The sequence below is a fragment of the Pelodiscus sinensis genome, chromosome 22 (genome assembly GCF_052426305.1).
Source record: "Pelodiscus sinensis isolate ZL-2025 chromosome 22, ASM5242630v1, whole genome shotgun sequence".
Lineage (NCBI taxonomy): Eukaryota > Metazoa > Chordata > Testudines > Trionychidae > Pelodiscus > Pelodiscus sinensis.
The window spans coordinates 26,256,985-26,270,506 of record NC_143073.1 but is presented as its reverse complement, the minus strand read 5'-3'; the positions used below and the strand labels follow the sequence as shown (position 1 = coordinate 26,270,506).

The 13,522-nt window shown below is 60.6% G+C and overlaps 1 protein-coding gene across 1 annotated transcript; it reads left to right on the top strand.

The window, feature by feature from the left end:
- The first annotated feature begins 3,660 nt into the window (after window positions 1–3,660).
- Window positions 3,661–9,626, top strand: LOC102458237 (phospholipase A2 inhibitor and Ly6/PLAUR domain-containing protein-like). The gene is made up of 6 exons (XM_075908203.2): window positions 3,661–3,788; window positions 5,813–5,942; window positions 6,926–7,048; window positions 7,566–7,724; window positions 8,241–8,378; window positions 9,140–9,626. The coding sequence occupies exons 2-6, from the start codon at window positions 5,882–5,884 to the stop codon at window positions 9,298–9,300; spliced, it is 642 nt and encodes a 213-aa protein (XP_075764318.2). The 5' UTR covers window positions 3,661–3,788; window positions 5,813–5,881; the 3' UTR covers window positions 9,301–9,626.
- The last annotated feature ends 3,896 nt before the right edge of the window (window positions 9,627–13,522 follow it).

The window sequence follows — 13,522 nt, the reverse complement described above, 5'->3', positions numbered from 1 at the left end:
CTCATGTTGCATAAGGGGAAAAGGAAATGAAACAAAACATGCGGCTTAGTGCGGGCTCCAAACAAGAGCCAGGCTCGGTCCTGTTTGTCATTTTGGATCCCTTTGGGATTGGTCCTGCCTTGGGACTTGATGGCTCCTGAGGTCTTGGCCCGTCCTACGATTCTATGATCCTAGCGAGCTTTGGAAGCAGAAGCTGCAAGTGGAAACGGGGGATGGGGGGGGACGGAGAGGGGCGGTTGACTGTGTCCCTTTAAGGAGGAATTTCTGAGGTGCTAATGGCTTGGGGTCCAAAGCTGGCCAGAAAGCTTCCTCGCCGTGGGGGAGGAGAGCCTTGCCCATAAACAGAACTGAAGGGCGCTGCAGACCATGAACACGCCTGGTTAGCAAACAAGCTACCGGAAATCAAAAGGCTCCAATTCCGAGCGTGCCGGAGGCTTGTTGGACTTGCCGTCCAGCCGGGACAGCGGGCAATAAGGAAGAGCCGGGGCTGGCTCAGTTCGGTGAGAGATGGTTTTGCAACATTGCCAAGAGGAAGTGCTGGGAGCCGGAATCCTGAGTCCCTGCCTGGACTGTACACTCACTCGGGGGGTGCAGGGCCCGGGCCACCCTCCACCCCCAGACCCCATCCCGCCTCTTCCCGCCCCTGCTCCTCCTTTTCCCTCAGACCCCTTCCCCAAGGGATGCGCCCGGGGCCCTGCCGGGGTCTGGTGCCGGCAGCAGGGGCCAGTCCCCCCATTCCCCATGAGGGAACCCCACAGGCTGGCCTGCACCCCCGAGGCCACCTGAACCGTTCTGCCAGGCTGCTCAGGATACTCTGTCCCCCTGGTGCCCAGTATCACCCGATTCAGGAACAGGTCTCGAGATGGGGAAAGGAAACGAAGAGACGACGAGCAGCCCGGTGGTTCTTCAGAGATGAACCAAACTGCACAGAGAGCACCATGGCCCGGACTGTGCCCACACCAGCTCATGAGGCTCTCCATCTACTCTTCTTAGTCTCCAAGGGGCTGGGAAGGGGTCCCATACGGGGAGAGATTAGAGAGATGGGGACTTTTCAGTGTGGAAAAGAGGAGACTAAGGGGGGGACATGAGAGACAGGTCTATAAAATCATGAGTGGTAGGGAAAAAGTGAATAAGGAAAAGTTATTTCCTTGTTCCTGTAACGCAAGAACGAGGGGTCACCAAGTACAATGAATAGGTATCAGGTTGAAAACAACCAAAAGGAAGTTTTTCTTCACTCAGTGCACAGTCAACCTGTGGAACTCCTCGCCAGGGGATGTGGTGAAGGCCAGGACTTTAACAGGGTTCAAAAAAGAGCTCGATAGATTCACGGAGGTTAGGTCTATCAGTGGCTATTAGCCAGGATGGGCAGGGAGGGTGTCCCTAGCCTCTGTTAGCGGCTGGGAATGGACGACGGGGAGGGATCACCGGATAATTCCCTGTTCTGTTCACTCCCTCTGGGGCACCTGGCACTGGTGCTGTTGGAAGAGAGGACACGGGGCTGGATGGGCGCTTGGTCTGACCCAGCCTGGCCGCTCTGGCGTTCTTACAATGCCACAGGACCGCTCCGAGTTACGGAGGAACGCGGCCACCGCTCCGAGTTACGGAGGAACGCTGCCACCGCTCTGAGTTACGGAGGAACGCGGCCACCGCTCCGAGTTACGGAGGAACGCTGCCACCGCTCCGAGTTACGGAGGAACACAGCCACCGCTCCGAGTTACAGAGGGACGAGGCCACCGCTCCGAGTTACAAAGGAACGCGGCCACTGCTCCGAGTTACGGAGGAACGCGGCCACCGCTCCGAGTTACGGAGGAACGCGGCCACCGCTCCGAGTTACGGAGGAACGCGGCCACTGCTCCGAGTTACGGAGGAACGCGGCCACCGCTCCGAGTTACGGAGGAACGCGGCCACCGCTCCGAGTTACGGAGGAACGCGGCCACCGCTCCGAGTTACAAAGGAACACGGCCACCGCTCCGAGTTACGGAGGAACGCGGCCACCGCTCCGAGTTACGGAGGAACGCGGCCACCGCTCCGAGTTACGGAGGAACGCGGCCACCGCTCTGGGATGTTTGCAGAACACGACGTCCGGGAGCATTTCTGTCCGACAAGAAACCACTTATCAACAGCTGGGGCCGTGGCCTCCTCCGTCCTGTCCTGTGCTCCATTATGGGCCCCCTTCCTATTGCGTGTCTGTCCAATCTCCCTCTGGGGCTTGGCTTGTTGCTCTCGGCCGTGGGATTGGGGTAAACCAGCTGTGACAGGCGGGGGCTGGCTGGTCCGGGAATTCTGTTGCCGCATGTCAGGGCTGGTGAGTAAAGGAATCGGTTACGGTGCAGCTAAGCGGGACCAAGTTTCACTGTCTACACCTGGGTCCCAAAGGACGTTCTTTGGGGACCGACTCCAGGGATCAGCACCAAACTCAGCGGCCAGGCCTCAGCCCTGGGCCGATGGTGCTGGGCAGGAACTGGAGTGCCCCCGGCTGGCCCGAGGCAAATTCCTCTGTCTTATGGGCACTGGTGAGCTCTGTGTGCCTAGCGGGGCCCTCTGCGTTTGGGGACTGTTAATAAAAGTGTGTGTGGGGGGGACTATTTCTGGGTCACTGGTGAAAGACCCGGGAACCTGCAGAGTGAGAAGAGCCCTCGAAAGGGGTCAGAGGAGAGCGTGTGAACCTCAGAGGAGTAACGAGGTGTGGTGTCATGGGGGGCTGTCTGCTCTGTGACCCGGGGTCCCCCTGCGCTGGGCTGTGCGATTCCCACTGTCTCACCCACATGTGGATTGGCCCAGATGCCTCGCCCCAGCCGGGGCAGTTAGCAAAGCTCTTCCCAGGGGGAGAGACAAAGGGAGGGAGGCGGAGACGGACACCAGGTGTCGGGGGTAGGGGCATGGCTGGAAAACATGAAGGGAACAACCTGAGCTGAGGATGGAGGGTCTGGGTGGGGGGGCGATGGACCCCTAACCTCAGGGGTCTGGGGCATCCTGGCCTTGACTCCTGTAGCCACATCCCGTCTGTGCTGGGCTGTGCCCTGGAGAAGCAATAAACCCCCCGTTCTACTGGCTGGAGAAGTCTGTTCTTGCAGCTACGGGTCTGCAGGACCAGGGGGACCCCGACTTGGCGTCACACAAGGGTAACACAGCGATTCCCTAGCGACCCTTCCCCAGGCGGGTGCAACCTCACAGGCAAGAGGCCCAGTCAGATGCGACGCCTCGAATTGGGGCGGGTAAGACCTGACCCCAGTGCCCAGCACCCAGGCGCAGGAGGAGGAAGTCACCAAGCTGTTTTGGGAGTGGGAGGGGAGCAGAGTAATGGAGCCAACACTGGGGCCACCCTCTTTCCTTGGGACGGTTTCCCTGGAGCCCCGTTTGGTGCCACGGCCGTGGGAGCCAATAGCAGCAGATCCCTCGCGCACCATTCGGCTCCACTCCACGGGGTCGATTGGCTTTGCTGCGGCGCTTCCATCCTCTAATGACCTGGCTCAACACCTCTGCTGTGTAAACAGTCGCACCTCTCCCCTGAGCAACCCCTCACCTCTTATCTCGGGCAGGAACCGGCAGAGGTTGTAAAACACAAGCTGATGGGTAGAAAAAGAGCCAGTCTGGATTGCACCTAAGGAGGGAGCGCCCAGGCACCAGGAGTGTGAAATTTATTGTGTTTCAGTAAATCATTCACTCCTGCCTGGGTTGGATTCAATGTTTGGGCGGTGTAGAAAGGAAAGGGACGTGCTGGCTGGCTTACTGTGTCTCTTCCACGTGAGAGAGAAGTCGGAGGGAACACGACCGCCGTGCGGCTGACGGTAAGAGGTTCTAAGCCATGGCCAATGAAGCCCGTAAAGGATGGCAAGCCGCTGTGTGCGCCAGCTCGTCTTGCCAACCCAGCGGCGCTGAGAGAGCCGGGCCGAAGCGGCTGTTGCGGCAAAGGAAAAGACGCCGCAACAACGAACGTGGGTGAACCAAGGAGGGAGATTTTCAAAGGCAAAACCGGCAGCGCGGCGGCCAGTGTCCAATGCATCTCGCTGGGAGCCGGGTCTCCAAGTCCCTTCGGCTGCTTTGAACGCCCCCGGGCGAGGGAGCAGAGAAGGACCCATGGATGGAGCAGGTCTGGGCTGTCAGAAAGTCTGCGGCCGTCCCCTACCCTGGGCAGTTCTGGGGAGGGCGGGAAGGGCCAGGCTGCCATGGAGGAGGAACAGGACAGTAGCCAGAAACCGGAGCGGTTTGCGGCGCTGTGGTAGCCGGGTGGTGCCAGGGTATTAGACAGACGTGGTGGGGGAGGGAAAAGCTTCAATCAGACCAACTTCTGCTGCGAAGAGGCACAAGCCCCCGAGCTCTGTGGCAGGAGAACAGAGCAGGATCTGGGGGCCATGTTGTGCGCTGGCCAAGCGGGCGTGTGGGGCCAGCAAACAGCTGCTCTGATTCCCGCGCTCGAGGGACCCGACGGAGCGCCTGCCTGAGGGGCGAGGGAGGAGGGGAAGGAACGCAGAGGGAGAGGTCAGCTAGGGGGCTAACGGGCCACGGCAGGGGAAGTTCCTTCTGGACCCCTGCGAGGTGACATGTCGGCAGGGGCTGGGCGGGTTTGGAGCCCCCCGAGACCGGACGGGCCCTGACTGCGCCGTGCGGATCCAGGGACGGGACGGAGAGTCCCTGTCGGAGGCTCAGTGGGCCCCTCGGCTCGCTGCGCCTCCACAGGAGAAAAGCCAACAAGCCGCTGGGGAAGGAGACCATGTGGAAAACCCTGGAGTGTCCATCCTCAGAGCAGCAGGGAGCTCGGGCCCGGGCGCTCCCCGGGCAGCACCGGTCGCCGCATTTCAGGAGGGACAGTGCAGCTCCGGAGCACAGAGGGGTGAGGGAGTTGAAAACTGGGACCCCCGGAGATCCCAGCAGTCGGACTGGGACCTGCGAGTCCCATAGGACCTGTCACCAACATAGCGGAGAGGGTGAAATGTGCTTTCTGCAGGTGCGACGGGGGTAAGAAAGCCGACTGCGGTAACACGGGGAGCCACTAGGCAGCAGCTTGTGCTAAGCAGCGTTTCAGCACCACAAGGCACGTTCTGAGTGCTAACCAAGGGTTGACTAGAAAGAGACTTGCCCTCTGGTCTCACGATTTCAGCAAGATTTGTTTTATACTTTTTGTAGACACCGGGTCTGGCTTCGGTCTCCGTGCAGCCTGTATTAACCAATGGGGTTTTCTTTGGGTAGCAGCAGGAAGGAAAAGCTCTCTTGTGGGATCTGTGGGATCTAGGCTTTTGTCGGGGCGAGAGGATCACAAACACAATGTGGGAGTGGGATTAAAAACCCATCCGCATGCGGGGATCCAACCAGAGCTCCCACCCTGGCACGTCCGGGGCACGACGGAGCGGAGAGACATTCTCGCCCCAAAACTTTTCTCCACCAAAAAGGTGTCGCGTTGGGGAGACTGACCGGTTCCACGCAGTTGTGTTAATTTTGCCACGCTGCTGTGGGAGCAAAAGGAAATCCCAGCTGATATCTGGAAAAAATGGAACCGCTTTGTCGTCACACCGCCGGGACGAAACGTTTTGACCTTTTTCAACTCAACGTGTCATTTCAAAGCGGACGGAAATGTTTCTATTTAAAGAGTTTAAACGATTTTTCAACCCAAGCTCATTTGCATTCGACTTTTCAGCCAGACGAGAATTCTGGCTCAACCAATAGCTATTATTTCCTGATCTTTTAGACTGGCCACGGCCTACAAAAGTGGTTATTTACACAGCTCAGTTATCTGCTGGTAAACCTCCTCCCCCCCCATCTCGCTGTTAATTCCCTTTCCTGTCAAATTTTGTCGTGACTCTCTCCCCTCCAGCAGAGCTCGCTGCACCAGCCGTGAGAAGGCTCCGTTCAGCTCCCAGCCCGGCCCCGGCCTCCTCCCAGCACCATGGGGGTTTCCTTGCTCCTCTGTCTCCTCCCTGCTCTCCTAGCGACAGCCAGTGCCCAAGGTGAGTTGTCCGCGGCTGCAGCCACTTGACTTGGACCCCATGCGCCCCTCGGCTCCCCAATCAGGGCCCCTCGCACACATGCAGGGCGCTGGGACTAGCCCTGGGGGCACAAGGGCCTGTCCACACGGCGGTTATGGCAGCGGCTTGGCCACGGAGCTGGAGTGGGGCCGGCAGAGTCCGTAGTGCAGATGCCGCCTGCCCCAGTGGAAGGGAGTTTCCCTCGCTGGAGGGGTCACCTCCTGAGCCAGGGTAGCCAAGTACGGTAGCTCCATCCCCCTGTTTAGTTCAGCCCAGGCCTGGGGGTCACCACGCCTGGATACCGGCCCAGGGCTCATTTCGGCAAAGGCCCCGTGTTGTGGCGGCGGTGGCTGCACAAAGGTGACTCCATCTCTCCATACGGTTTAGAGAGTTGTGCCCCTGAGTGTCAGTCTGTCTGCGAGTCCATTTGTCCAAGAACTCCTCCTAAATGGAAAGAACCAGAGCCCCCCCATTGGGGGGCAGCTTCCTCTTCTCTGGCCCGAAAGCCAGGCACGTTTGGTTGTGCCAGGACAATGGGAAGTGCTGGGAATGGGACTGGTTTCCACGGAAATGGAGGGGCACAAAAGGGAGGGATGTGATACTGAGCGTGCTCACTGGGGGCAGCTACACCGCCAGGGCTGGGGCTTCACCATCTTGCCACCAGACCAGGTCCATAGATGCTTGCCCCAAACCCCTCCCCCCGTGAGTACCTGCGCCACGGGAATGGCATGTCAGGTGGGTGGAACTAGTGAGTGTGGGTGGAGTTTGGGAAGAGCACCAAACCATTCCCCTGGCCCCGGCTGCCCCTGTGGCGGAAACGATGCGACTCGCGAGGGTCCCGGAGGCAAGGGGGCCCTTTCGCTCCTCGGCTTGTTGGCAGCAGGGGAGACTGGGGCAAAGGGACGTGTCCGAGCTGGCACTGCCGGCCCACAGGGTGAAGGACACGCTTGCTCTTCTCTCTCCAGCGGGGACCCTGACATGCAAAATGTGTTTCGGCTCGACGGAGACCTGCAGTTTGCTTTACGGGACCTGCCAAGACGACCTGGCGACGGGCGGCTGCCTCTCCGTGGCAGAAGAAACTTCCCTGAGTAAGTGACATTGCCCTCACCCCGGCCACATCTCACCCTGCCTTTGTCCCCTGTGGGGCCACGGTGCTACTGACGGGATTTCATCCGCTGGGCTCCCAACCCCACCCAGGCCGGCTGCGCAGCAGCAAGAGAAGCTGCACCGGAGAGAAACGCACTTTCTGAGGGGGGTGGAAAAGGAGATTGCGGGGGGGGGGGATCCCTTGGGCCCTGCTGGCCACTCCTAAAGCCAGTCCGACGCCCTGGGCCACCTGCTCAGACCTGGGGCCCTTCCTCACACCTCACTGCCCCCTACTCTCCACTCACAAACCCTTTACCTCAGCCGGGCTGACACGATTCGGGGTACAGTTTAGGCCTCGGCTCCTCTTCACCCTCCTGAATTGTGGCCCCAGAATCAGACCCGGGATCCCAGCTGCGTCGCCCCAGGGCCACACAAGGAGGTAAAATCCCCCCCTCGCCTCCACACGAGGGTCCCTCCCACCCTCCCATTTCCCGTTTTGCTTTTCCGCATGTGACAAAGACGGGACGGTGAAGAAGTTCTTCTCCAGACAATGTTTCCGCGGCTATAACAATCAACTGAACGTCCCCCTCACGTTCTCTGTGGGGAACGGCCAGCGCGTGATTATCAACGTCACACAATGCAACACCACCGATCTCTGCAACTTGGCCTTACCGCAAGGTACGTTGTGGGTCTGTCTGTGTTTGTCTCAAAAGGCTGGCACAGGGCAGATTCACACCCCGGGCACTGCGCACACCCCTCCCCCTTGCTACAGTCAGACTGTTCATGTGGCACAACCGTATATGTTCCCCATTTTCCCCTTTATTGCCCCAAAGTCCATTTCCTCCTGTGTCACTTGTCTCCAGTGAGATCCCTGTAGCGGGCGGGTCACAGGCGGGGGTAGAACAGTCGGGGCCCGTTTGTCATCAGACGGGTGGGGCTGCATGCGAAGGAGGGAGCAGCCGCCGGGACAGGTTCAAATCTAAACTTCCCGGCACCTATCGGCTCCCCCTTCACTCTCGCCGGGATCCAGAACTGAGCCAGTGCAGCCGTCGCCGACTGTTGTGTCCCAGACAGACGGAGAAATGCCCCCGGCTGCAGGGAGGGGCCTGCACATGCTGGGCGAGGCAGGGCCCAGCCCCCAGCTGGGACGAGGTTTCACCCACCCGGTAACCGTCTCTCTGTCTTTGTTCTCAGTGTCCCCGGACACCACCCCGAACGGGCGGCAGTGCCCAACCTGCTTTGCTCTGAACTCCGATACCTGCAACAGTGTAATCACCCCCTGCACAGGGCTGGAGACCTATTGCCTGGATTCCACTGGCGAGCTGTCTGATGGTAAATGCTGCCAGCTGGTCGCAGGGCGGGGGGAGGGGGGGTGCCTGGGAATGTCCCTCCCTGAGAGCCCCCTCAGAGCCGGTGGGACCTGGAGTCTGTGCTGAGCCCTGGGTGGGTGGGGCGGCCAAGAGGGGTTCTAGCCAGAGGCAAGGAGAGAGGAATTGGGACTTTTCCCTCCCAGCTCAGCTTCCCACCACCCAGAGTGGTGCCGCCCTGCTCCAGGGGTGATGGCAGCAGGGTACTTGCCAGGGGAGGGTTGTGATGTCAGGGATGCAGAGCTGGGAAGGGAACCCAGGAGTCCTGGCTCTTCCCCACCCCCCACTGCTCTAACCACTAGTCCCCTCCCCCTTGCTGTCTAAGGTGGAGCTAAGCTGCTGTTGCTTCGTGAGGCAGCTCCTGCTCTCAGTGTGTCCAGGGCTCCCGGCACTCTGGAGTGGTTATAAAATAACTGATCCGAGCGGGGGGGGGGGGGCGTGCCGGGGGCGGGGAGAGCCGGCGTGTTCCCCGGTGGCGCCGCGCTGGGGAAGGAGCCGCCCCAGCCACAGCTCCGTTCCCAACCCCAGCGCCAGGCTCCTGTGGGATGCGGGAGAGGCAAGAGGACGACAGGTGCTTGGCCTGGTGCAGCCGGAGCAGGGAGACCCCAGGCGGGCGGGAAGGGGAGGCAGAGGGGGAGCCGCCGGCTGGTGGGGACGGGGTGGGGGAGGGGCAGAGAAGGAGCCCGAGCAACTCGCCCCGAAGAACAGGCTGAATTTCTCCACCAGGTTCTTCTTCGTCACCATTTGCTGCAAAGGGCTGCGCGTCGGCGTCTGCAGAGCGGGTTAAACGGGGAACCACCCTGGTTACTGCAGCCTACAAGCTTGAGTTCTCGCAGGGGAGCATCAGGCCAGCGAAGGCAGAACCCGCTACAGGCTCCAACCCCTAAAAACAGCCAACCCCCTAGCACTGTAGGCACCCTGCCCACAACATCCGACACCGTAGCACTACAGCCACCCTGATAATGCTACAGCCATCCCGCCCACAACACCTACCCCGTGATGCTCTCCTGGCCCTTGGCCTGCCAACACCTGACGCCAGCAGAGAAAGGCCTGACGTCCCAGCTGCACCCCCCCCCAAATCTCACCAGGGTGGTGCTGAGGGACCGGTGCCCAACAAAGCGACTGCCCTGTACGTGTGAGTGTGTCTGCCCCGGTGCCTGCCCCCGGCCGGGCGGTCTCTGTGCACAGCGCGTTCTCTGAATAAATCCGGACCCTACGCGTGAGCTCTGGGTGTGGTGTGAGGCTCAGGGGGCCTGGCCTCAGCTCGGCCCTGCCAGACGGGGGCGCTGCCCACGCGGGAGCCGCACGGAGCTCGTTTGGCGCCTGCGCGTGAGCGGCCGCGTGTGTGCGGGAAAGGCCCGCTCCAGCCGTGAGGCAAGGCCGGACCACGCACTGCCAAGGCCCGGGAATTCCCCTCCCTCCCCCGCGCCACCACAGGCTGTTTGCTCTACAGCAGCCCTGCCTCCTTCAGTGTCTGGGGGGGGGCACCCCAGGCTGTATTTCCCACCCCCCTCCATGCCTGCGCCGCACTGAACCCCCGACTCCTCCTGGGCCTCTCTGCGGGGCACCCAACACGATATCCGAGGGTGACACGAACAGTCCTGGCTTGGTCTTTGCTAGGGCCCCATGGGACCTGGGAAACTGAGGCACAGAGGGCCCCCCCCCCCCATATGCAGGAAGTCCTGAGATGCATCTCCCCGGGGACATGGCCACACTCCTCTCTGCAGCTAGAGCCGGGCTAGGGGGTCCCTCTCCCCGAGCTGGGCCCGGTCCCGCCTAGCCACAGTGTGGATGTCCCCCAAGGGGCTAACAGGCCTCCCATGGCTGGGGAGAGGAAGAGCTGCAGGGCCGGGGGGGGGGGGCAGTGGGACCCCTGGGGGCAGCAGCCTGGCTGGGCCGCCGGAGGCAGAGGCTGAGCAGGAGTGGCAGGGCAGGCGCCGATTCCCCCCTTGAACCGCGGCACTTTCCCGCCAGCCCGTTCTCCCAGGGCGCCCCGGCAGCCCGGCGCGAGAGAGCTCCAAGGCGGGAACCCAGGGTTGGTGCGGCCTGGGCCGCGGACGAGACCCCTGCTCTGTCGCCGGCGGGCAGCGCGGCTCGTCCCCTCGCGGGACTCCTCCGGCCAGCGGGTCGAGCTGTGACCTTAGCACTGCGCCTGCGGACAGGGCGCCGACTCCGCACCCACAGCTCCAAGCAGCCCACTGTCCCAAAGGCTCCCTTCATCCCCGTGGAGCGAGGGGGGCAGAGCCCGGGACGTCACGCGCTATTTCGAAAGAACGGGCTTGGTCAAAGACGCGGAACAGCTATTGTGGGATACCGGAGGCCACTGTCTAGATGCACCCTCAGAGAATATCTTAGTGCCTCTCTAGAACTCCATGGTACACCCACAGCTGGAATCCTGCGGGCAGATGTGGACATCATCTCAAAAAAGCTCTCTCGGCTTTGGAAAAGGTTCAGAAAAGAGCAACCAAAATGATGAGGGGCTTGGAACGGGACCCCCAAAAGCTGGGACTTTTCAGCTTGGAAAAGAGGAGACAAGGGGGGATATAATAGAGGTCTAGAAAATCTTGACTGGTGGGGAGAAAGTGAATAAGGAAAAGTGATTTACTTGTTCTCATAACACTAGAATGAGGAGTCACCAAATGACTAGGTAGCAGCTTGAAAACAAACCAACGGAAGCTTTTCTGCACACAGCACACAGCCAACCTGTGGAACTCCTTGCCAGAGGATGTTGTGAAGACCAGAACTTTAGCAAGGTTCAAAAAAAGAGCAAGACAAATCCATGGAGGGTAGGTCCATCAATAGCTACCAGCCAGGCTGTGCAGGGAGGGTGTCCCTACCTCTGTTTGCCAAGGGCCGGGCGTGGGCAACAAGATGGATCCCTGTTGTGTTCGCTCCCTCTGGGGCACCTGGAGTTGGGCACTGTCGGCCAACAGGACCCTGGGGGTATGTCTACACTACCCCGCTAGTTCGAACTAGCGGGGTAATGTATGCATACCGCACTTGCTAATGAAGCCCGGGATTTGAATTTCCCGGGCTTCATTAGCATAAGCGGGGAGCCGCCATTTTTAAATCCCCGCTGCTTCGAACCCCGTGTAGCGCGGCTACACGGGGCACGAACTAGGTAGTTCGGACTAGGGTCCTATTCCGAACTACCGGTACACCTCGTTTCACAAGGAGTAACGGTAGTTCGGAATAGGCACCCTAGTCCGAACTACCTAGTTCGAGCCCCGTGTAGCCGCGCTACACGGGGTTCGAAGCAGCGGGGATTTAAAAATGGCGGCTCCCCGCTTATGCTAATGAAGCCCGGGAAATTCAAATCCCGGGCTTCATTAGCAAGTGCGGTATGCATACATTACCCTCCTAGTTCGAACTAGCGGGGTAGTGTAGACATACCCTGGGCTAGATGGGCCTTTGGTCTGACCCGGTTTGGATGCTCTTGTGTAATTGTGTTTCTCAACAACACGAGCCAGGCCAGGCTGTAAAGTAAACTGATGCGGGGGGGGGGGGGGGGGGGCGTTCTTTGGTTTTTAACAACACCTAATTCAGTGAACCTGCCTGAAGCTATTTCCCTCTGGCTTTGGAAAAGGGCGTCAGTGTCTGATCTGAACCAAAACACGTCCCTTTCCAATTGGGAAACACCCACCGAGCCAGCCCCTCCCGTCCTTCAGCGACTTTTCAAGTGGGCAAAAAAGAAACACGGGGGCAGGGATGGGGATGGTCCTTGTTCCTCAACCCTGGTGCTGGCGGGCGAGGGCGTCGGGGAGGCCAGAGGAGCTCTGTTGGCCCCAGTGCGCAGGACGGAAGAGGGTCTGTTCGGCCCTGGCGGGGCCATAAACCCGTCCCGCCCTGCAGGCGGGCGTCAGCTGGGAAAGCCTCATGACTGGCTCGTGGCCCTAAGTCGAGCCCGTCAGACTCGTTAGCCGCCGAGCCCTGGTACACAAAGGCTCCTTGACCCTTCCAGGAAGAGGCGATGTAGTCCTGGCCGGGTTATTTGGCTACATTTCCCTATAACGCCTACTCGCACCATCCAACGCCCCTGGGGGACACAGCTTTGGTGTCTCCAACAAAACTGGGCGGAGGCCTGATAACCCCCCGGGACTGAGGCATCGGTCGTCTCAGGGAGAGGCTTTATCACACACAGCTTCTACCTTACGGGCCCTGAGCCACACAGCTCCACCTGCAAGTCTCTGGGCAGGCCCAGCCTTTTCAATGGCCCAACAGAGCAGCCGCTTTGCAAAGCGCCATTGCAAAACTGTCTTCTGCCAGCTGCACCTGGCGCTCCTGCACGGGTAGAAATAACCCCCAGGTTCTCCATCGTGCTGTTCGCCGGTCGCCCTCCCGCTGCTCTCTCTCCAGCCTCCTGGAGATCCGGCCCCTGCATTCGGCCCGGACGCCCCACCTGTCTCTACAACCCAGGGAGCAAAGCCGGCCCGGCACGCAGCCGAATCGCGTGTCTCCACTCGGGTATCGTGACCGAGCTCCCCCCGCTGGGGGTGGTGTCGTGCTCCTGGCACCCGGCTGGACGCAGCCCCCTCGATGCGGGGCGAGGAAGAGAAATCTGCCACCCAGGAATGTTTACACAGGTTTACACAAGGCCAGGGATGTTAACAAGCTGTGCTGAGAAATGGGAGGGGTGCAGCCGTCATGGCACCTGCTTCAGGCCAGCCTTAGCTTCCTTGTGGGGGGCTCCTGGGGTCTTCCCTTGGCCTCAACTGGCCCGCGGGAGTCAAGGGAGATGGATTTGCCCCTGACGTGCATTTCCCACCCCCATGATCTGCCCCATCGCCGGGTCCTTGCGCCTCCACTGTGCAAACAGCCGCACCCCGGCCCTTGTGACTCAGTGCGTCACCCCTGCTATTTGTGGCACGAACCAGCAGCCTTCTTGGGAGAAGTTCTATAAAACCGGGCGAGGGGCTGAGAGGCCATGTGAATTGCACGGAACGTGGGAGTGCCCGGTATGTGGGTCGCAGGACACGCTACGTTTCCGTGAATCATTCCCGGTCACTCCCGTCTATATATGAGTCCACGTCTACCCTTGGGCGCCACACAGAGGAAAGGGGCCGTGCGAGGCCGTCGGGGCATCCCCGCGGTATTGGCGAGAACTCCGAG